The sequence below is a fragment of the Microtus pennsylvanicus genome, chromosome 17, assembly GCF_037038515.1.
Source record: "Microtus pennsylvanicus isolate mMicPen1 chromosome 17, mMicPen1.hap1, whole genome shotgun sequence".
NCBI lineage: Eukaryota > Metazoa > Chordata > Mammalia > Rodentia > Cricetidae > Microtus > Microtus pennsylvanicus.
Window position 1 is genome coordinate 43,536,739 of NC_134595.1, and position 25,518 is coordinate 43,562,256.

Here is a 25,518-nt window from a genome sequence, read left to right on the forward strand (position 1 = left end):
TTTATTTCCAGCATGATTAGTTTAGGTAATGCCCTGTGGTTGAAAGTAACAAGAAGAATTTCAAAGAATATTCTGGATAGATTTTCCTACTTTAAGGTTTCCATTCTTTCAAAAATCCTTCCAGCATGAAATCAGCATTGTTCATGGGTAGCTTTGCTAGACCGCCAGTCTTCACTCAGCCTTGTTCATAGATAGCTTTACTTTATCTTAATTTGTAAGTGTTGTATGTACATAAACTGATTTTATTTTTTAATATAATAAAATTCATGCCAAGTTGGGTGATGGAAAGAAGAGCTTGTGGTTCTTTGATTCCTTCTAGAGAGGAATTAGCTAACTAGTTTACACTTAATTATGTCTATAGACTTTTAATGTTTGGAAATAAACGGTTTCACTAAGCTAGTCTTTTGGGAAATGATGCTAGTTTTTAGTAGTAAGGTTTAAAGAAAAAAATCTAGATGCCATACAAAAAAAACTGTTTGATTGCAATGAGTACAGTTATCATCATGGACAAGTGGAAGAGAGTACCTGAAATTATAAACCCAGCCAAATGAAGTGTGTAGTAGAATACTTGATTGTTTTTGTCTTAAAGACACAATAGATGCACAGAGCAGCCACATAGCCAGAACTCAGAAGAATTCCATTCTTTAGTAAATTTTAGAAAGGCTTTTGTGTCATAAGCTATGAGATTTGAAAATAGCAAAGGAGAAAATCAAAGTTTCCTTATTGGTATCTTGACACCCCTCTTAGTCTGCAAATCATAGAGTAGCCTGGCTAGCTTTGTCCAAGTTTGGAGACGGTAAACTCTGATGTCAGCTGACTCGTGTACTGGCATCTACGTAAGCCACTAGGTCTGCCACGCTGTGTCATGAGATAATCCATATAAGTATTAATCAACACAACAAGGTAACAAATCCATAACAAGAATCCAGAATCTTGCTTCATAAAACAAATTTTAGTTGCAGACATTTTTCACCCAGATCTACCTTTCAATATGGTGTCAATAAATTTGTTTTCTATCAAAATTTGTAGAACAGCGATAGGACTTCCAGCCCAGAGGGAGGTGGTTCCTTGTTCTACACATCTGTCACAAGTTCCCAGTTCCCATCAGTTATTCATTACCCTTTTATTATTTTCCTTTAAAACTCTCCAGGGAATTTAGAATCGAGAATAGACCATCACTAATAAATTTACACAAAGGTAGCATTGGGCATGCCTTAAGATATCTGCTGGAAAAAGTAGATGAATGCACCCTAAACCACAGCAGGATCTAGAGATTAACCTGTCTAGACTCATAAGACTTTCATAGCAGTGTCTCTGAAGTCTTGGATCCATCTTCATTGGAACTATTTATTTGTATCGGCACAGAGATTAAACTCAACAAACTGTGATGTTTTTATTTTTATCCCAAAAAGGTGAAAGCATTTGTTACAGCCACACCAGTAAAATATTTCAATTTCTGTTAGTTTTGTGAGCATTTATGTGAACATACATCATATTCTCCCTACCGTCGTCTATTTCAGTCTCACTTTTCCAAATTTATTTTTACGTGTTATTATCCAAGAAACTTCACCCTTAAGTTTTCCATTGATAATCCCAAGGCACAGTAGTAACTACCACCCTGGTCTAATGCCTTTATCAGAGTTGAACGAGTAGCTAGATAATAATTAGTCCGAAATTAAGAGTCGGTATAATTCTACCACCACGATATTCTATGGGACATGTTAGACCATGAGTTTGCGGTTTAATCAAAGACTCAAACTAACTAATAATGAAGTTGACTACTCTTTGCCTCAAAGAATTACAGAAGACCCAAGCACAGGTCAAATATGAAATCTTTCCAATATATTCATGTTTTACTCCTCATTCCCTTTTACTTTTCTTTCAGTGTCTGCCAAGCCAAGACCCCACAGTGACGAATATTCAAAGAAAATCCCTCCACCAAAACCAAAACGGAATCCCAACACTCAGCTTAGCACGTCATTCGATGAAACCTACATCAAAAAACATGTGCCAAGAAGGACCTCGCTTCCACGAGATTCATCTCTGTCCCAGGTCTGCAGCCCTGCAGCGGACCCAGAAGAAGAGGAGCCCGTGTACATCGAGATGGTGGGGAACATTCTGCGAGACTTCAGGAAGGAAGAAGATGACCAGAGTGAGGCTGTGTACGAGGAGATGAAATACCCCATTTTCGACGACCTCGGTCATGATTCCAAATGTGACTTCGACCATCACAGCTGTTCTTCGCAGTGTGCTACTCCCACGGTGCCTGACTTGGACTTCCTCAAGTCTTCAGGACCATGTACTCCTAAGGGTCTGCTCTGTGACATACCCCCACCCTTCCCCAACTTACTTTCTCATAGACCACCCCTGCTGGTGTTCCCACCTGCCCCAGCGCACTGCTCCCCCAATTCTGATGAGTCTCCGCTGACCCCTCTGGAGGTCACAAAGCTTCCTGTATTGGAAAACGTGTCTTACATGAAGCAGCCACCTGGAGCATGTCCATCCTCCCTGCCATCGCACACCTCCAGCCACACTAAAGACCAGGCCGGAGCCCTGGGCCCGGCGCCTGCAGCGTCTGTCCTCTCCTCGTCTCCTCCGCCTCCATCCACTCTGTACAGAACCCAATCTCCTCATGGCTATCCAAAAAGTCATTCTACCTCCCCGTCCCCTGTCAGCATGGGGAGGTCCCTGACGCCCTTGAGTCTCAAGAGGCCTCCCCCCTATGACGCTGTGCATTCCGGCAGCCTCTCAAGAAGTTCTCCCTCAGTGCCTCACTCGACTCCCAGACCCGTGTCGCAAGATGGGGCAAAGATGGTCAATGCCGCAGTGAACACCTACAGCGCTGCCCAGAGCGGTTCCAGGTCCCGGACACCAACCAGTCCTTTGGAGGAGCTCACCAGCCTTTTTACCTCAGGGCGTAGCCTGCTGAGGAAGTCATCCAGCGGCCGAAGGTCCAAAGAGCCTGCAGAGAGTAAGTTGAGCAACCTCATCTGGTACAGGCCTCAAAACCAAAATGAGGCTCCATTGGTGCATGCATGCAAAGCTCAGGGGACTTGCTTCTGAGTCTTTTTGATTCCGATATCAAAATGTAACGACATTTTTAAATTTCTGGCACTCACAAAAAAAAAAATTGCTGCGTTCTGAGTGGGCACTCACCACAAAGATTAAAAATGGCAATCTGCCCAGTTGTAATATATTCTACTCCCCAAAAGATGTGAGTTTCTTAAGGCTATAATTGAAATTATTACAGTTGCCCCAAAAGGTCTAGTGAGGAACACTATGCATTTTTTAGGTAAAGGGTTTGATTTGGAGGAACCTAAACATGTACATCCAGAATAGTTAAAGACAAAATTTATTAAGATTACAACAACTCAGTTGTTGAAGACTTTCTGCAGGAAATCCTGCAGGAAAGACAGCAAATTGGACAAAGTTTGAGGTTTCTTTCCCTTTCATATAAAGAATAGTTCTGTCTACACGCTTCATATGATCACAGGCTCCCCTCCACTGTCAAAGAGAACACTCGATTCTCTGCTACACACCATGGGAGGGGATGGAGAGAGAGCTCAGCAGCTAAAAGCACTTGCACATGGCTTGGTTCACAGCTACTTCTAATTCCCGATGGAGGGACTCTGGCGTCTTCACACATTTTGGAAAACAGGCAGCACACACACACACACACACACACACACACACACACACACACATTCCAATAGCACCACCAGCACCGCCACCATACCACAAACCACACAGACACACATACAGACACACACACACACTTATACATTCCAACACCACCATACCACATACCACACTAACACACATACAGCCACACACACACACACACACACACACATACACACACACATACTTAGACATTCCAACACCACCATACCACGTACCACACAGACACACATACAGCCACACGCAGGCGCACATACATAGACTCACACATACATATAGACATACAGACACACACAGAGATACACATACATACACCACCACCACACCACACACACACACACAATGAATCTTTAATAAAATCTAAATCTTATGTTTAAGTTATTCTTCCTATATATATTATTGTGTATATTATATGAAATATTGAAGGTATAATAATAATAATAATATATTGTTGTGTTTATTATATGAAATAATGAAGGTATAAAAAACTGTTGCCAGGGAGTTTTAAAGACCAGAAATTTCAGTTTCTGAGTGACTAGCTCTTTCGTGAGTCCTACATAGCTCACACCATAAGTCTGTTAAAAGTCCTATGCAGTTCCGGGTCAGTTGGCTACATGTCCAGATAATTAAGTCACACTAATTTTTGTTTGTTTTGATTTAATCGTGATTTAGTCATTTAAACTGATTTAATCATCATATGTCAAATGAGTCCACCATGCAATCTGGTTGTCTACTTATGTAGTTGTACTGTTTAAATGGGGAAGAAAAGAAGTCCCTGTCACTTTTTATGCTGGGGATGACCATGGCATTCTCAAGTAACCCATAATCATTGGTAGCCTTTTCCTTTCTTTACCAGGAAATAATTATAAATGTGCTAGTTGATCAAATAATACTCTCCCACATTTTTATGAGCCTAAGCAGTAGTTTTAATGCCTTCAATATTCTTGAGTTACATCTATCTATCTATCTATCTATCTATCTCTTTAAATTATTTTAAGAATTGAATTTAAAAATTAAGAGGATTCTATATTTCATGTTAGATGCATGAAACAAAACTATATATGTATATAACATCTCAACATCTCAGATCACTCAAGCACACACTCAAAATTCTTAGGAGGAGTCTATCTATAGAACAGTTGTTCCGAATTCAAACAGTTTTTGCCTGCAGGGATGTTTGACAATGTCAGTGTCTAGTAAAATCATTGGTTGGCACTCTGGAATGATACTGTGTTTACAATGCAGAAGTTGGGATTATAGAGAATAATTAAAACTACTCACTAAAAGGCAGGTCCATTGTGAGTAAAATTTTTAGAAAAAAGAGAAAAATGTGAAGGAATTACTTATTCTAAAATATACAATTCCCCCGTGACATTATCAGGCATTTCACTTTGAATTGGTGAAACTCTTGGGCTTCCTCCCTAACTATCAGCTTCCTTGGCGAACCCTTAACACCTTCAGCTGGCAGGTGGACAATTAGCTAGAAAAACTGTATATAAAGGAACAATTAACTAATGAAGTTATTTCAGGGGAAAAAGTCCATCTGCTAGTATCAATCTATGTGACGTATATCAGAGACACAACTCTCTGACATTGAAAGGGCTTTGCATTCTTCAAGATCAAAGCTTGTGCAAGGAAGAGTGACCTGGGACCTTTGCAGGCTTTTGGAACCAAGGACTGGATTCTTTTCCGTCATCTATTGGCTGTGTTACAACACTTCAGAGAAAGTCATGCTGAGTTTCATTAGACCTGACATTTTATTCTACATGAATGAGAGGGAAGAGAAATGAAGAGTAGGAATGAATAATTAAAACTTTAATTGTCCTTGGCTATAGAGAAAAATAGAAACATATTACTTTATGCTAAAAAAATAGAACTCTTAGAAATATTATATGATGCACAGAAACCAAATTGCTAATAAATACAAGTTAGCTACTAAACGTTGCTTCACTACCTTCCATGACATCTTCTTTCCTTTATCCCAGTCAGACAGGGTTGGTAGGCATCTGCTGACATCATAAACACAGAACAAGTGACATGAAGTAGTGAAAGATTCATGACTCGAGTGTCGTTAATGGTTTTTTCTTATATAATATTTCAGGATTATTTTACATCAGGGATATTTGTATCTGTTTTCCCTCCCGCTTTATGCATTTGAAAAGTAAATTCCCTGGTTAGAGGTAAGGCTGTGACTCCTGCCTTCAGTCCAACGAGCTACACTAGAAATTGGGGAGAAACAGTGTTTGCCGGGCTCACTTCCTAGTTCTCGTGCTTACAGGTTCATGCTTAGCTAGCTTTCTTATACACCCAGGAACAATTCCTAAGGACTGGTACCACTCATAGTGAACTGTTCCCTGATGAATCAATTAACGACCAAGAAAATCCCTCATGGGAGCTGGAAAGATGGCTCAGTTCTGCTTCTTTCTTTCACAGAGTACAAGAGTTCAGTTTCCATCATTCATTACAAGCATCCCTAATTCTAGTTCCAGCAGTCCTCTTTTGACCTTCATGAACACCAGGTGGACAGGTGGCACACAATATACGTGCAGGCAAAACACACTCAAAAAAAAAATCTTTAAAAAAATATTCTCTCCAGAGACCTGCTCACAAACTAACCTGATAGCGGTAGTCAAGTTTCCAGTCCTAAGCATGAACCTCAGAAATCTAGAATTCGTATATTTGACTGCAGATATCACGAACACCATTGTGCTGACCTCCTGGTCACCACTATCCAGTAGCGTCAGAGTCCATGACTACCTCTAGGGAAATTAAGACACTGATCCAAAACCCCAGCTATGGATAGGGAAGTGGCTCAGCAGGTATGAGAGCTTGTAACACAAGCATGACATTCTGAATTCAGATCCCAGCGCCCATATAACATGCTGGAAACAGGGGCTCTGTGCCTTTTATACTAATGCTCTAGCAGAAGTGACAGGAGGATCTCCAGAGCCTCCCTCCTGGTTCAGTGATGGACCCTGTCGCAGGGGAATAAAGCAGAGTGCTAAAAGAGGAACCCAGTCTCCTCCTCTGGCCTCTGTGCACACACACACACACACATATGTACCACACATATATCAAACACATGCAAACGATGACAACAAGAAAACGGTTGACGGCAATGACACTCTCACAACAGAAGACCAGGCACTGACACAGGTGACCACAGGAAGAACAACAGACCCTCAGTAAATGCTCTCAGCCCCACCGTCTTTATCCCCTAGACCCATGAGTCTGTCCATGCAGATATTTGCTTTTAAAATGAAAGAAAATATATAGTTCTTTAAGAATGAGCTGGTCTGTTTAATCAGTCTTCTTTTAAAGCTAAACTATCCTGTATTCAGGGTGGTAAGGTTAAGTGAAAAATAACTAACATTCCTTGATTTTGAACATTCATGGGACTCCTAATTAATTGGGATAGCGACTTTGTCTGTTTTCCTTGTTCAGTTTATCCTAGAACTGCAGCTCAGAATCACTGAAGAAAACATAATTTCATAAATAATTGCTCACCTTTCTGGGGGTACGCTGCAGCTGTCTTTGATTGATTGATTCAAGCAGACATGTTTATCCCCAGTGTTTATATTCACTGGCTGCTGAATCTTTAAGTGCAGTTTCCTGTCAGCAATTTAAGCAGCAATTCTGTTTGTTAAAAAGAACCCGTGCTGCTTTAGACTCTAAAATCCAGTCACATTGTCAATTCAGAAACAAACTACAGTGGTCTATTTAAAAAGAGACTCTCTCAGTCATACCTAAGTCACACCAGTGGAATATACAACTGATTTCTTTTGCTCCTCCTCAGTTAGATGAAACAGAATATTTATTATTGGTGTTTTATTTACTTTCATGGATTTTGAAATTTTAAAAAATATAAAATATAAAATAAAATAAAAAATATAAACTCCTATGTTTAAGTAAGAAGGTAAGTTCCTTCTGCCATATTATAGTGCCTGGTGTGTGGCCTCTACTTGACTAAATGATCTAGGGATTTAGAACAAGACTAGATGCCATAAGAAGTACTTTCCATCTTTGACTAACCACAAAGTGTTAGGACTTTGGATAGGCTTTTATGCCATACTTTTCCAACCTACAATAGAAAATACTAGGTGGTAAAACTCAGCTTTCTACTGCTTATGGGTTTTTTGCTTCTATGGACTTATGGATGGCCTGACAAACCCCAGACACACCTCTGAGTCTTTGTGTTAGAAGTCTTCACTTGCTCCAGGGATTCCTATAAATTCCATAAAACAGTGTCAGTTTTACCCTGGAGTCTCTACCCAGAATCTGTCAACTTATAATTTTACATAGATAGCTTTTGTGTGCTTTGCTTGTACTTCTGTAACGATCTGTAACCTAGTCTAATGTCTCATAATTTTAAAAAAAATCATTATTAAGACAAAAGGTAGGTAGGGAAAGAGCTAATCTTACAGGTATTTTAATTCTTGTAACACCTTGGTCTGCTGTGTTTCTCAGAGTCAAAGCAATATATATATATATATATATATATATATATATATATATATATATATATATATTCTCACACACATATGTGTGTGTGTTGAACTTGAGTGAACATGCATTATAACTTGAAAAGACTATTGAACTTGAACTTGAGCAGGAGAAATCATATAAGAAGTATTTGACCATGAAGTTTAAAAAATAATAGACTTCTGTGACCTAGAAAATTTCACATTGAAATCAATATAGTCATTCAACAAGAGAAGTGATGCTGAATACTGAATCCATTGCTTACACTCTTAAGTGGCATGATTTAAAGAACCATTCTATTCCAGGCATATTTAACTGGAATAAAAAAATATAAAGACTATAACCATGAAGCATTTAAATGTAAGCCATTCTGTAGATGTCAAATCACCCTCAGCTCCTGTACCAACGAAAGAGCTGTGAAAATTGATCCCTTTTGGATGCCTAGAATTAAAAAGGTGCATTTATAAAAGTAAGTAAGCCATTTAACACTTTAAAGAAGGAATTCCAATCAGCTCAACATTATGCATTATTGAGCCCAAGCAGAAAGAAGAACGCAAACCTCTTCAAGCAAGCCATTTAATCTCTCTGAAAAGAAGCCATGTGGAAACCCAGGGAACTATTAAGATGCCACTAGCTGGTTGAATGTGTGTGCATTCTCGGAGGAAACTGAGTTCATTTATAAAATATTTTGAAAGCTTTTCATATTTTTTGAAAAACATTATTTCCTCCAGAAGTTTGTAAATGAGTAACAACTTCAAATTTAATAAGGTGTATGGAAGAGTGCATGGTGATTCGTGGTTGAAGCAAGCTCATTATTGTAGCTTGCTGATGGGAGTTAGGTTAATTAAACATTCCACTCCTGGTAGAAAAGCCAATCAGCTGGAGAATCTGGGCCATCGCTATTCCCAAAGGAAAGAAATGAAAGTCCTAACGAGCACTTGAGAGGAGAGGGAGGGGTGTAGATGACATGGATTTTGAATTCATGCATACTATCTAGCTAGGTATACAATTGACCTGGTTGTGGGGGGCAATGTTTCAATTGAGACAGCTAAGCTTTACTTCTGACCATGAATAACAGAGAAAAAACTTAACCTACATTTTCTCCTGATCCAATTTTAGTTGTATTCAGTGAAATGACATTTTTCTATTTTCTATGTGCATCTTCCTGTTTATAAATGGGATTAATATTACTAAGCAGGGCAGAGAAAGAAGAGAGAATCAACAGCCTTAAAGAGCTTCAGGTAGTTAAGCATTGGATAGGAAGGGGGATTGGATAGGAAGGAATTCATATTCCATCATGGTAGCCTCTTCAAGTTCACCTTGCTCAAATAAAAATAACCCTCATTCATGGACATCCAAGTAGCATTTATTATATGTAATGGGACACATATATACTACAATGATTATAAGGGCATTTGTTGGAAAAAAAGAAGGAATTTGGGAGGAGTAAAGATGAGAGAGGATAATATAATCAATGTGCACAACATATATGTGTATGTTAATGTGAAACAATAAATAATAGTAGTTTGAAGCAATTATAGACCAGTTCAGGACAGTCATTTATTACCTAACACAGACATGGTGCTGTGAATGAATACTTCTATCATGTCTTTTTGTTCTCATGACACAACTAAGCTATCCAAATGGCTAGAAGGGTATAGTTGATAGCATCCCCCAAGAGAATGATCAGAACTGAGGTGAAGCGTTGCTTTATTCGAGTATCACATTCTGGATGTCAAATTTGCCTTTAGAGCTGCATACTAATTTTAATGTTTTGACTGATTGGTTATTAGCCATTTATTAGTGATTATCACCCAGAGAGAGCTGTCAGAAGATGAACGCTTGTCAGTGGCACAACGTCCTGAGACATTGAAAACCTAGGAAATTTAAATAAATCACCTCACACTTCTCTCTTTTTAGTTTATTGATTTACTAGTTTATGAATAATCTTCCTTTAATGTTGAAGAATTCATTTTGGTTTAGTATTGACTAGCAAAAGGTCCCATTGATGTTTCAGGAAGAAAACAATAAAAGAAAAGACTCACTACATCTAGGTAATGATCCTCACTTAAGGGCACGTTCTGTATGTGGTATCTACAACTTCCTCTCCCATTCAGGGTTTCTATCTGTAACACCTCTGGCTGTCCTGAAACTAGCTCTTGTAGTCCAAACTGGCCTCGAACTCACAGAGATCCACCTGCCTGTCTCTCAAGTGCTGGGATTAAAGGTGTGCGCCACCACCGTCTGGCTCTCCTATTCTTTTTTTTTTTTTTCATGATTCATTTTTAAGATAGTTTTTCACTATGTAACTCAGCCTAGCCTTGACCCCTGGATCCTCTTGCTTCAACCTCCATAAGTTCCGGGCTGACAGGCATGGACTTTCACCCTCGTTCTTGATGAGTACTTTTGAGTGGCTCTCAGGTTGACAGTTATTTTCTTTCCTCATACAATAAAGGAAGTTCTTTTGTGGCTTCTTTCTCATGATCTAGAACCCTGGTTGACTTCCCAGCTTCTTGGTTTCCCATGGTTTAGTACAATGTGCTCAGCTGTGGTTTTTCTTTTGGTTTATTCTACTCAGAGTCACAGGAAACATCAAGTGACCACAGCCACTCCCTTGATGACACCTTAAAAAGACTGTGAGCCCAATGGGATCAAGCAGTCTATCTGTCAATGAAATCTCTTGCCTTTTGTCCTATTCTATCTTAACCTCAAGCTAAAATCATATAAGCTTTCCTGCTTGTCTGCTTGTTCACTGACTCTAGTTTATTTTCCATCTTGATTCCCTCAAGGCTTGCATTGGTTAGTTTTTCTGAACTTGACACTAACTAGAGTCACTGAGAAAGCAAGAATGTTGAGAAATTGCCTCCATCACATTGGCCTGAAAGTATGTCTGTGGGCATTTTCTTAGCTGTTAATTGATATAAGGGGGCCCTGCTCACTATTGTTAGCATTGTCTCTAGGAAGATGGGTGTGGGCACTATTTTTTAAAGTAGCAGAGCAAGCTGAAGGAAATGAACCAATAAGTAGCCTTCTTTTGTGATCGTTGCTTGTGTTCCTGCCCTGATTTTCATCAGTGATTGACTGTGACACACAGCACTGTGAGCTGAATAAATTCTTTCCTAACTTAAAATGGTTTGGGTCAGTGCAATAGAAAGTAAGTTAATACGCTTCTCGTGACATAGCTGACCTTGTGACATCTTCCTTGTAATGGCTTTTCTGTCACCACTGTACCACAGAGCATCTTCTGTAGGGCTGGATCCTTTGTGAGCTCCTTCCCTCTTCTTTTGTTGGAGCTATCTTCCTTTATGTACTACAAGTTCTTCCGGCCAGGGCTGACGGTGTTGTCACTGTCCTGTGTACATTGTACATGTGTAAAGGCATGATCAGGGCATGTGATGTGAGTGGGTTTTGTTGTAAGAGCTGGTATGCTTACAGGCAGGAGCATCTTTAAAATGCGCATTGGCCCTGATGACTGAGTGAATGACTGGGTATCTCACCTTCTAATTACACGGCAGCTTTGGAGGACAAGAATCATATGCTGTCCTCATTCTGTGTCTATAGTCCTCATGAGTGCATTTTGCTCCATCGGTGGACAACGGTGGAGCTATTGATTTTTTTCAAACCTAAACTTTTTAATAGCCACCTAAAATATCATGATTATGAAGTACTGATAACCTGAGTTACTAGATGAACACTAGTTAAGATAGTTAAGAACCAAATGTTCCAAGGAAAACCCATTGAAGACTCAGGTTTACATATTTAAATATGAAGATATGCATTAGCCAAAAGAAGAATCAGTACAATTACAGATTGAGAGATGAAGACAGTCAATCAACAATAAGAATAAAAACAAATACTTGTTGTCTCTGCACAAATAAGTATTGATATAAGTTCTATGAAAAGAAAATAGCACAGATCTTCACCAGTGAGTTCTGGAAGCAGTCGTTACAGTTGGTGAGTTTAGCTGGGCTGCAGGTGGCTTAATTATGACCTGCTTACAGCTGAGTTTTTAGAAAACTGGAAAAAAAAGGTAAATATGGCTATTTATTTTCACAGTTTGGTTTAAAATGGATTTGTTCAACCAGATTTAAGACTTCCTTAATATACTATAAAATAGTTTGGGGACTCAAACTGTGTATGTGTCTGTATGTATGTGTGTGTCAGTGTGTGTGTGTGTGTGTGTGAAAGATCACTAGTCCAATGTCCTAGGGCAATGGATAAATTTTGTTATTTTAGGGAAGACAAACTTCCACAATGACAAACTTTTATTACGCCCAAATTTACCTTAAAAATTGTTGCAATTTATATATATATATATATATATATATATATATATATATATATACTTGGAAGCATCCTATAAAACATTTATTTTTACATACTATAGAAGTATAGAAGGGTGATCACAAGACCCCAGATATACCCAGAAAGAATGTGCAGTTCATTAGAAAAGATGGAAATGGGAAGGGGTGAAGATGCCAGAGCTCCTTGCTATTGTCTGTGTGTCTTCCTCTTCAGTGAGAGCTGGATGAAGAATCTGACATCTTAAGTGAATAATTCTGGTACCTGACTTCTAGAGCATAAAGAACTGCAGACAACTAAGCCATTCCCTGCCCCTATTGGAACAGTGCAGTTTTCAGGATTCTGAATGAAATCTAAACCTTGAACATGGAGGGAGTAGAAAGAGGTGTAGAAAGTGGAGAGGATGGAGGGAGGTGGAGAGAGTAGAGGGAGTATGGAGAGGTGGAGGGTGGAGGGGGTATAGGGAGGTGGAGATGGTGGAGGGGATATAGGGAGGTAGAGAGGGGGAGGTAGAGAGGGGGAAGGGGGTACAGGGAGGTGGAGAGAGTAGAAGGGGTATAGGGAGGATAGAGAGAGGTGGAAAGAGATGAAGAGAGAAGAAGAACTTGAAGAAACGGGGAAGGAGGTGGGGGAAATGGAGGGCTATCACATAGACAGAACTTCCTTATAAATAGCACCTCCGAGACAATCAGGCTGTCCTCATTATATAAAGGTACAAACCTCATGCTGCCAGGAGTATCACAGTCTCTAAACCCCACCCGTTTATATGTTTTTCAAATATCATGAATATTGTTATTTCCTTTGAATGTGATTATATTAAATCTCCCCTACTCCAATGTTAAGTTTGGAATTTGAAAACAAACAAACAAACAAAAAACCTCTCAGAAAAACTAGCAAACATATTTTGTTTTAAAATATGTGTGCCACCACAAAGGCATAGGGATAACACTAAACTCCAACAGAGAGTCTAACTGGCACAGACAGCTTGGATGCCGACTGGCCTTCCAGAATAATGTTTATTAGGGCATAGCTGCAGATGCAAAAGCAGTTGGGGAAACACTTGTCCATTACTTGTTCTATTAACTATCACGGCTTTCCTTGCTAAGTCTTTATCCAAATGCCAATTAAGCAGAGGCTTGCATTACACATCAATTTTTAATACCCATTCCTCACAGGGAAACGAAACCTGCATCATGCGGCTTCCCCAGTTAAAAGCAGCCCTGACCTAGTTCCCTGTGAAATCAATGATGGGTTTCAAAAGACTGTGAGGAGCTGACATTTAAGGAAGGCAGTTCACACTCTGGGTTGGTGTGAAATATGTTTCTCTGGGCTTCAGTTATCATTTCTTCTCTCCTTCCTATCTTCTTCTTCATTACCCCCTCTTCCTTTTTTATCTCTTCCTTTTCCTCTCCCTCTGTCTTCCCTTCTTTCTTGTTAGTCTAACACCAGAGATCTAGTAGATTTGGAGACAGAGAGGTGAAGCCACACCACAGATCTGGGTACCCAGGAGTCTGTTAGTTCAGCTACATATGAAGTGGTTTCTGGTTAACAAGTGTAGGTCTTCAGAGTAGGAACAAGATCAGTACCAGCTAGATGGAGAAGTCTTGGTTCTTCCTGAACTGAGGAGTATAGAGATCTGCTTCTGAACAGGGGCTCCCCCATGGGGGAGCATGAAGGCACCCCTCAAGAGTTAATGTGCGTCCACATAGAGGGTTAGTGTGAACTCTTGGCCCTAGATCCTGGAAATACAGCCTCCTGCTAAATGTTACAGTCATTAATCTCAACTGAGAGACTGAAGGGGAAAAGAGGATAAATTCAGTCACTAGGCACATTCATCATGAGAGCCCTTAAAAGGCCCAGAAATTTCTATTAAAGGTGAAAGACAAACTTCAATGTCAGAAATCAGCATTCCTACTTCCATTGGTTCATGCCAATCCTACGAACCATATAAATACATGTACAAGTGTTTATTTACTATGGAAAAGTTTGTATAACATTCTACTTAGGATTTTAGTGTTTTAAGTATGTAGTTGGATAATAGTAAACTATACCATGGTATGTAACCATCACCATTGAACATCTTATGAGTTATCTTCTTCTTCTTCTTCTTCTTCTTCTTCTTCTTCTTCTTCTTCTTCTTCTTCTTCTTCTTCTTCTTCTTCTTCCTCCTCCTCCTCCTCCTCCTCCTCCTCCTCCTCCTCTTCTTCTTCTTCTTCTTCTTCTTCTTCTTCTTCTTCTTCTTCTTCTCCGTTCTTTCTTCTTCTTCTTCCCAAACTGAAACTCCCTTCCACAGAACAATAATTCCTAATCTTGTCTTGATGGCATTCCAATTGCTGTTGTGTTTCTTGGACTACTTAGCTAACTCACATAAAAGCAAGCATACAGTAGTTTCCTTCTATGCCTGGAACACTTTGTCCAGTTCAATGCCTTTAAGACTCAACCCTGCAGAGGTTCATTGTTTTAAGGACCATGCATATAGCACTGCTCTCTATGCATTCACCAGTAGTCCTTTGGAATGCTTCCACCTCTTCATTGTGTTACCAATATTATGAGGAACATGGGTATATAATGAGCTGATTGAACCTGGGATTTCTGTTCTTGAGTATGGAAGTAGTTACTGGGTCTGTAGAAATTCTGTGTTTCACTTTTGAGGACCTCCCAGATTTTTCTAAAGTGCCTAATATTTTTTATTCTCACCAGCAATGCACAATAGTTTTGCATCCCCCACACTCCTGCTTACACTCTTTTTATTTTTTTTAAAATAGAAGTCTTAATGGCCCTGAAGTTTTATATTTCGGGTTTGACTTATATTTCCATATGATCAATAATGTTGATCATTTCTAGGCATTTGTTAGTCATCGACATATCATCCTTAGAGGAATACATATCCAAAATATTACCCATAAAATGTTGTATGGTTTGAGCCCTTGAGCTTACTATTGAGTTATGGAGGTTCTATACACAATCCAGGTATACATGCAGAAGGCAGAGCACATAGAGTATTTTTCTTTTCTACTCTCTTCTTTATTCCCTCAAAATAGCATCTTTCATTGAAACAGAACCTCTGTTTTAGCTAAATTGGTTGTCCAGCTTCCAAAGTCCCTTGTCTCTGCTTCACAGCACTGGACTTTTTTTTTCTTTTTTTTGGTTTTTGGAGACAGGGTTTCTCTGTAGCTTTGGTGCCTGTCCCGGAACTAGCTCTTGTAGACCAGGTTGGCCTCGAACTCCCAGAGATCCGCCTACCTCTGCCTCCCGAGTGCTGGGATTAAAGGCGTGCGCCACCACCGCCCGGCCACAGCACTGGACTTATAGACATCTATGGTCATGTAAATTTCTTAGAGGAGTGCTAGAGATTTGAACTCATGTCCTGTAAGTTGCACAGCTCATGTTCTTATTCCCTGAGTCATCTCCCCAGCTCCTAGTATGGTTTTAATACATTCCTAGACACAAGGCCTGTAGCTATTGCCTCCCATTCCGTAGACTGCACAATCACTCTGCTTATTGCACCCATTGATTCCTACGTTTTTCGGTTTCAATCTATTCTAATTTGTTTACTTTTACTTTTGTCGCCTGTGCTTTGTTGTTAAATTCAAAACTCATTTTCTGCTGCCATTTAGAGTTTTCTCTTATGTTTTCTTTGAATGTGACAATTTTAAAAAATGAAATGAAGATTGGAGTTATATTTTTAAGAGAGATGTCACTTTTCTGAGGGAAAACCTGGCAGACAACATTACTGTTATACAAACAGGCAGAGGAAAGGGGACAGGTAGAGTTAAGACTGAACACCTTAGAAAGGAGGCTGATTCTCTTTCTCCCAATGCATCTCTCTGGTTTTAGGGGCACATTTATCAATTTCATTTAAAATATCCTTTTGTGGAGAAACACACAAGCCAGTTCACATACATCCTATTTGAATTTACATGTACATTCCTATCTGTAGATGCTCTGACATATTTTATATTGTCTTGCAATGGTTCCAAAACACCCTGACTCTCTCCAACTGTTTTTTCTAGAAAATCAGTACATTGAAATGAGAAAAACAAAACAAAACAAATGAACAACAACAAAAAACTGTTCTATATACATTCAGTCCTGCACGCATCAGTTGTGTGGTCCTTGGAGGAGTCATTGTTTATTTTTGGTGAAATTTTTCATATGCATGTCACTGCCATCTTCCTCAACTGTGGCCATACATCTGTGATAGTAATTGTGTCCCAGTAACACCCAGTTTTTTCTTGCTTTGACAGATATTAAATGCTCCTCTTACCGGTTATGGTGGGGTGCCATTTTTCTTACCATTTAATGGTTCTTCCAGAAACATTCATGGATGTGTCTTCAGGGTCACATCTTTCAGGAATAATGGAAATGGTATTTTCTTCTCATAAATTAATATTTTTCGTGCTCAAATGTTTCTAATCCTTCTAGGTTGGAGGGTTTTGCCATCTGTCTGTTAAAATGATGTGATTCTTAATTAAATTTGATTGCACCTGTGCTTCCATTCAACTGCCCACACACTTCCCACTTCACAGTGGAAAATCTTTCTTTTCCGTCAAAAATTAAAAGAAATTAAACTATGACCTTTCTTTTTTTAAAAAAAATATACATAGGCATACAAGATCGAAAACATTAAGAAAAGTTAAGTGACATTTTTCATGGCTGTCTTATGTCAGCTAAATATTTTATCTTGTGATGATTGTCATTGTTGTAATGGTGTTGTCTTCCTTTTTTTTGATGAGAGAACATAGATGAAGCAGCCAATGAAATATCAGAAACCATCCTCACAGTCTGTGCCTTTGCATGCTCTTAGATATGTCATCTAATCTTTCCTTATATTAGAATTTGAGGGCTAATCATAACAGAAAGTAAACAAATTATAGAGATTATCTTCAATTTTGAAGTATTCATTTTTTCTTTTCCTATACCATTTTTTCAAAATATTCTTAAAAACCTAAAATATATAAGTCTCTGTGGTTATTTTTTTACTTTTTCCCTTCGCTTGTGAAAAAGAGAATAATTTCATCTAAAAATGGGTAAAACTATAAAAGAAAAGGAATTTAGCCAAGTGAACAATCCAAATTATTTTAAGCAGTGATAAAAAGTTCTATAATATTAAGCAAGGGTACTGAATCTTCATACTAGAAATAATGAAAGTGATTAAAATACACCATACTGAGGACAAAGTCTAGAAATTAAAAAAAAAAACTATCCTCCAAGCCTTCGACACCTGGTTTTGAAGACCCTCGAGTCTAAATGTCTCCTTGACAGATAAGAACATGGGTGTTCAGAAGAGGACAGTGTTGTCCAAGGCCTGAGAATTAATTAAGGACTAATTCTTACCTGGTACTCAAGTGCTTTTAACTCCAAAGACAATTCTGCAACACTGTTACTTTACCATGCTGTGGCTGGGACTCCCCACATCAAAATACCCAAAGGGGTATGAACTCTTGGCATCCTGTTCCCAGATTACAGGTATTAACCCATGCTCTGCATAGTTAATACCAGTTTTATATCTTCTAAGAGTATTTGGGCCTTTTCTACATTATATGGTAACAGTTTCTGGAACAGAAACATTGATTTTGATTTATAAATACTTACTAGCAATTTCCAATACAGAGAAACTCAGTCTGGGTGATATGTAAAATCATTCTCCATTACCAAAGTCCTTTTAGCTTTAAAAATACCCTCTGATAGAGTCCTTCCTTCTTTCCCCTAGTCATTTTCTTTTGTCTCATACTGTTCAAAGGATTCTTCTGCTTTAATCACTTAAAAGTAGACAAAAACAGAGAAGGTAGCTGCGTCAATAGAATTCTACAATTTTCCTTATCAAAAAATATCAGTCTGTTTGAATTCCTTTTAATTATATTTATTGTATTGTTTTCTTGTGACATTATTGAGTATAAATTATTCAAATGAAGATGAATATGTTTTAATTTCTTACTGAAGAGTAAACAAAATTATAACCATTAAAAAAGTCTGTTCATGACTATTTTTCCAGGGTTTTGCTTCATTTCTCCTAGACACTGGGTGTGGGATTTTTTTGGCTTCAGGGAGGAGAGACATTCTGTTTATAAAAGCGCTCATCTTCCATTGATGACAAGATAGTATTTAATTGTTTTAAAACCTCTTTAGAACAGGCTTAGCTTTGTAGTTTGGAAAACAATGGACATTATTAGTAAGAGATATGTTCATAAAACACGACTTCTGTAAAGGACTTAGGTTCCCATGAATCCTCATTCCAAATAGAAATTCTTCTTTTTGCAGAGAGTCACAAGTTCACCTGCATTAAACACAAACACTTTTAAAAGTTGAAAGACCAATAACTATTTCATAGTTCAGCCTCGGCATCAGGACTGCATAACCCTTCGCAAAGGCTGTGTTAGAACTTGGTGGCACACTCATGTCAGTGCGGGGACACCTAGAGTTCTGTGGGTATTTTTTTTTAATTTATTTATTTATTAAGGATTTCTGCCTCCTCCCCGCCACCGCCTCCCATTTCCCTCCCCCTCCCCCGATCAAGTCCCTCCCCCTCATCAGCTTGAAGAGCAATCAGGGTTCCCTGACCTGTGGGAAGTCCAAGGACCGCCCACCTCTATCCAGGTTTAGTAAGGTGAGCATCCAAATTGCCTAGGCTCCCCCAAAGCCAGTACGTGCAGTAGGATCAAAAACCCATTGCCATTGTTCTTGAGTTCTCAGTAGTCCTCATTGTCCGCTATGTTCAGCACGTCCGGTTTTATCCCATGCTTTTTCAGACCCAGTTCTGTGGGTATTTTGAGAGCAGATATAAAGCAGGCATTATCAAGAACCTCTGGCTTGGGTAACTCCACATGTCTTCATTTTGATTGACTTTTGCATCCTGTAGCTTCTTTATATTTCAGTTTAGCTATCCCTCGGTCCCACATGAACCTTATTTGCAGCAAGAAGTGTAAATATTGTGAATCCCGAACCTTTGCACTTCTACCTGGCTGTTGAAAGTCTGGCCTGTGCAGTTTGATGTGGCGGGATAGTTCCCTATTTTGACTTTCCTACTTTCTGTACATCTGAGTATTGATTCTCCTACAGCATTGTCTTTCTAGCACAAAGATAGCCAAAGATCTGGTAGTCCTCTGAGAACTATTCATGCAGGAAGTTATGGGTTCAGGCAAGATCAGGAGTAGCGTAGAAAAGAGCATGGACGTTAGTGTGACGGACAGATTCCTGGCGGGACAGACTTCTCTCTTCGTTATGAAGGTGCACTAGAAAAGGAGTCTCATAAGGCAGCACTGAGGGTGGAAGGGCAAAACTGCCTCAAATTAAGTAATAAAACCAAGGAATAGGAAAGTGGAAATAAGTGTGATAGTACTTGAGATTTGGAAAGTGGTCCAGTGTGGTATGACCCAGCACAGACACAAGTCAAGGAATGCAATCCCAGAAAGAAAAGCTGGTACACCCGAGTTAGCACAACGTTTGCGGTCAACCCCATTGGAGATAATCTAAGCCTGATTGCTCAGCGGTCAGTTTCTTGGAAACATACCAGAGTGGGCTTTGGTGTCCTCATCATTAAAATGAGGATGATGTAGTCACATTGCAGTGACCATCCCTGCTTAGGAGTGTAATCAGAACTTGACTTCTGCCTTACTTCCTATAACTAACTGTTTCTTTCTATCTTAGAAACCCTTTAAGCATAGTGGCCACGGTATCAGTTCATTGTCTTATTACTTAAAATCAGAGTGCCTGGCTTGAAAATGTTCAGACAGATGGAGCAAGGCATGTACATTTTAGAAGTGTATTTTAAAGCAGATTTATGGCAGGAAGCCTTGCCCGTTGTACTTTTCTCGAGAACTGAGATAGAGGTCCAGGCATGTGGTACTTAGAAGGATCATTAGAAACATTTTGCTTCAAGCCTGTCATTTTATTTGGGAAATCTAAAATAAGGTCAGTGTTACTTTCTTAGAGTCCTGGGGGTTACAGAATGGAGCAGAGTATCAACTGATCATCTCAAACCCACACCGGCATTGGGGAAAAACTGGCTTATCAAATTATCTTTAATATGTAACTTACGTCTAAACTATTTTCATGTTGAAATGTTCAGTTTTTCTTTTGAGTATTTTCTAAGAATCTTATATTGACCTTTGATACCACAGAAAAGCCATTTTTAACTTTTTACTGATGTGATTCTTTGTTGTTAGTCTGAATAGAAAACTATAAAAAATTGGGTGTGTGGTAACACTTTTATTCATGTGAATAATATATGTTAAACATATAGGTGATCATTCCAGTATACCCATTGTATATTTTTTATAAATTTTCTACAACCACGGAATTTAAATTATTTCTTAAATATTCACTAAAGATCATCCATTTCATAGAAGAGTTTTACTAGAACTAAAGTAATGAGGAAAACAATGTTGAAAAATTGAGCTTTCTGTTTGTTGGGGGAAGGGCATGTATGAGTGCCTGTGCATATGTGCCGTGTCATGTGTGTAGAGGAAGAGGATACCATTTGGGAGTTAGTTTCCTCCATTACTTTGGGTTTCAGAGCTCTAACCAGCCTTCAGGCTGGTTCTGCCAGTGTCATCTTGCTAGCCAAAACCTTTGAGATTTATTTGGCAACCTACCTAACATCTTTGTTCCTTAATTTTTCTGTCACTATATGTATAAAACCTCTTCTTTCATTATAAATTCAACAATCTTACATTTAGACTGCTTTTTATAGAGGGAGAAAATGTGAACTACTTAATATATTAAAAATCTGTACTTGGATAGTTCAAATGCTGCAAAAATAGCAACCTCCTAATTTATGGTTTAATACAATGCAGCAGGTCCTTAGGTCATGCATGTTTGAGACCAAGATTTTATCACAGAAGAGGAGACAATCAATTAATGGATTGAAAGACGAGCCTCTGTTAATGGGGGGTTTCCATGTGCAGGAGCTGCCAGCTTTTAAGACCTCAACAAATTCCATTATGCAGGAGAAGCGAAAACCTGAATATGCACAGCTGGAAGGAGCAGTCGCCAGTCCCCCACCTAGTGCTGACTAGAGTGTGGTTATAGCATTCTCTCTTACTGCAAGGAGTAATGGAGAGGTGGATTCAGTGGATGGCCATGGAGAGAGGCAAGTGGATTTTGTGAGTAGCCTCTATCCAGAGATCATTTCAGCTATCATGCTGTGACCACAAAGGCAATTGTAACCGGCATTCTTTGAGTAAATTGTCTCTCTGCCGAACACAATTAGACTTTCCTGATGCAAGCTTTCCTATAACAGTTCGATCCTTCCGTGCTACTTGGTGAACTTAGTCTATGGTATTTTGATACAAATAATATGGTGCTGATTGCCCTATATCTGTTACAGGCTTAAATCATCTGCTTGTACAGCTAAGAATTTTTCAGGACAAATGTGGCCCTAAGTAGAAGGATAAGTAAAATTTCCTCGGAAAGTAAACATGGTGGTTAAACGGATTTCATTGTACCCACGAGAAAAGAACAATTGGCTCCTCCATGCGTGACAGAGTTCCAGTGTGCTGAGCTCAGTGGTGCCGCCAGCACCCTGGTTCTCTATGAGAATCTTCCCAGTTTCCATTTGTGAGCTTGGGCAAGTGGCAGAAGGACGTTGAGGTGTTTTTGCTGCTTCAGCCGGTTAGAGCTGGGCTGGGAGTGGAGCTCTGCTGGTGGAGTGCTGCCATAGCACGAAGCTGCAAGTTCTTTCTTTCTCCTGCATCTCCTAAGTCCTGACATTGTGCACACCTGTAAGTCAGCATCTGCGAGGCAGAGGTGAGGCATCGCGAATACCAGGTCTGTGGCTATATGGCAAGTTGGTGAGCAGCTCTGGGATGCATTAGGCCCAATCTTTAAAAACCAATCCATCAGATTTTGGGGCCCACTAAACTCTGCTTCAGTGGTCCTCTTCTTGTATACCGACGTTTTATACTGTGTACCCTCTTAAAACAAACTTGGAGTTTCCAATTTATCTAAAATCATCAGATCCACTTAGGACCGATCTGGTATTCTTCATAAACATATATAAATACATCAAACTTACATTTAGACTGCTTTTTATAGAAGGGGAATTGTGCTCTAATATATTTAAAAAATCTGTGCTTGGATAGTTCAAATGCTGCAAATATATATGTACGTTTGAAGAGAAGGCCTCTCCGGGATGTCAAAACTGACCCCAAATGACAGGGTTCACACAAGAGTGAAGGAACAATGGGAAATAAAAATTTGCCCCTCACTCCACTGCCCCTTGATTGTGGAAACTGGAATGTGGTTGCCTGTCCCTCTAGAGATTCAGGAAATGAACTGACAGATGGTCACAAAAGGACCCCGTGCTTGTCTAGACTTGGAGGTAAACTGTCTCTGTCTGGCAGTGATCAGCTCCACACAGCACTGTTTGGAAAGACACAATAACATGCAATTAGAGTTCAGATTAGGGTCACAGAGAGAACGAGAGTTCATTTGTGTCATAACGAAGACATGACCAAGGTGAGATAGGTGAACTCATTGTGGATTCACCAGGGTGTTTATCTAAATAAACAGAAAGAAGCTGGTTCTGAATGCTTCAGAAACAAGCACACTGCTGTGATTGGCATGTGTCCCCTTCTGAACCCTCTGTCAGTAGGAATGATAGGGAGGTGAGGCACTGAGAACTTCTCCTTCGTGAATAGATTAACGCTCTGTCACAGGAATGGATTAAGTTTCATGTGAGTGTGTTTTCTACAAAAGATGAGTTTGCTTCTCTTTACTTCTCTATTCCTCTTTGTCCTTCGCTCTTCTCTCATTGTGCTCTCTCCCTCCCTCCTTTCACTCCCCCCCACCCTCTTTCTTGCTTTCTCTCTTTCCCTTCAACCTTCTGCGAAGGGAGGGTGACATATTGAAGGCTGTCGCTAGTTGTGTTCTTCCTGTCATGAACTTCCAGGATGTAGAAATATAAGAAATAAGTATCTATTTTTAATCAGTCACACAATCACCATTAGCACGGTCATCCATTGGATGAACTGGGTGTGCAGAACACAGACATTGCTTTTGTACAAATGGGAGCGGCTACACAGGGCACTGAGACACCATAACTCTATAGACGGTGTCCACACAGTGTATAAGAAGAATCTCTCACACACACACTTTTTCTTTTTCTTTTTTTCAAGACAGGGTTTCTTTGTGTAATAGCCCTAACTGTCCTAGAACTAGATTTTGTAGACCAGGTTGGCCTCAAACTCACAGAAATCTTCCTGCCTCTGCCTCCTAAGTGCTAACATTAAAGCTGTGCACTACCACCAACCGGATCTTGTGGATAGTTTATGTTATTAGATTCAAAATTGGTTTCACACAAGTGACTCTTGCACATATACTCAAGTGGCTTTTCAGCTGCAACCTCCTTGGGGTATAGACTATTTACCAAACGTGAATTCTTTTAACATTGTGTGAAGTTATGTAGAAACTGACTGTGAAATGTCAAAGGGAAAAAATAAAAGTCAATTACTTGAAAACAAAACAAAAAACCAAACCAAAAAAAAAAAAAAGCAAATGGTTCCAACTGATTTTAAACAACATCAAAATATTTGAATATGGGTAATTGTATTTGCTTCCTGAATAGATATCTTTGAACCCACAGTATTTCTTAATTGAGTAGTTTTTAATTCAATTGTCTAAATCCAGTTAGTTCTTAGTTCAGTTGTCCACTTACCACATATATCTTGACAGTTATTTTGAAGAGTTCTATCATTATTTTAATGAGAAAAATTACTTGGTTTTGAAAGCAATTATTTTTTACTTTTACATATTTTTAATTGATTTTTATTGAGCTCTACATTTTTCTCTGCTCCCCTCTTAACCTCTCCCCATTCAACCCTCCCCCAATGTTTCCATGCTCAAAATTTACTCAGGAGATCTTGTCTTTTTCTAATTCCCATGTAGATTAGATCCATGTAAGTCTCTCTTAGTGTCCTCATTGTTGTCTAAATTTTCTGGGATTGTGGTTTGTAGGCTGGTTTTCTTTGCTTTATGTTTAAAAACCACCTATGAGTGAGTACATGTGATAATTGTCTGAAAGCAATTCTTAAATATGTACACGGGGAAAAAACATTTTCTAAACAGAAGCTCCAGAATATGCCTATAATTTTCTTTTTCTTTTTTCTTTTTGGTTTTTCAAGACAGGTGTTCTCTGTAGCTTTGGAGCCTTTCCTGGAACTAGCTCTTGTAGACCAGGCTGGCTTCGAACTCACAAAGTTTCTCTTGCCTCTGCCTCCCGAGTGCTGAGATTAAAGGTGTGTGTCACCACCACACTGCTAATTTTTTTTTTACTAATATATTGTCTCTGCTTTCTAATTGAACCTGAATAGTGAAGACTCTTCACTTTTTTGTTGTTGTTGTTGTTCAAGTTTCTCAAAATACACTTGCCAAAATTCACTGAAACTAACCCTTGGAACATACAGGAAACACACAAAGAAGAAAAATACTGTTCCTTCTTGTTCCCAAAGCTGTATTGGGCTTTTAAATAGCTGAGACTTAAGGCCTAAGTAGTGTACCCTGATATTTGTGAGAGAGTAATGTGACTAAGAAGGAAGAAACCGACTTTGGTGGAGATGACTTTCCACAAATCTTCTCCCTCTGTATCTAACATATCTGAGAGAAGCAGTATTGGACGCAGCTTTGTGTTTGAACTCTCTGTCTTTTTATTGATATTCGCGCAAGTTCCAACTCCAGAGGCTCTTTTATATGTGTCGAACTATTAAAAATAAGGTGTCAGAAGGAGACAGGAAGGACAGAAGAGACAGAGGGGAGGTGGGGAGTCTTACTCCATAAGGAGATAACAGCACAGGTACCCAAGCACTTGAATTAGATTGTGGAAGAGAAATTTGGGGGAAACATACAGGCCCCTAGATTTGAGGCAGTGGCATTTAGAAGCCAAGATGCATTTTCTTTGAGACTGTGAGTAAACTGCATGGGAATGGCCTATGTTTATCATGTATGGTCCTGATTTAATTGTCTCAGGACACTCAATAGCAAGTTTTGGTTAAATGTTCTTGTCCTAATAATTATGATTAAGTATGTTATCATTAAAATATTTTGACTCGTCATTTT

General features: G+C 39.1%; 1 protein-coding gene across 2 annotated transcripts in view; it reads left to right on the top strand.

Moving 5' to 3' along the window:
• Positions 1 to 25,518, top strand: part of Nyap2 (neuronal tyrosine-phosphorylated phosphoinositide-3-kinase adaptor 2) — a 241,210-nt gene that overhangs the window by 149,021 nt on the left and 66,671 nt on the right. For both annotated transcript variants that reach the window (XM_075951508.1, XM_075951509.1), the window contains exon 5: positions 1,886 to 2,971. In XM_075951508.1, coding sequence (XP_075807623.1) covers positions 1,886 to 2,971 — 1,086 coding nt within the window. The remainder of the gene's footprint in view (positions 1 to 1,885; positions 2,972 to 25,518) is intronic.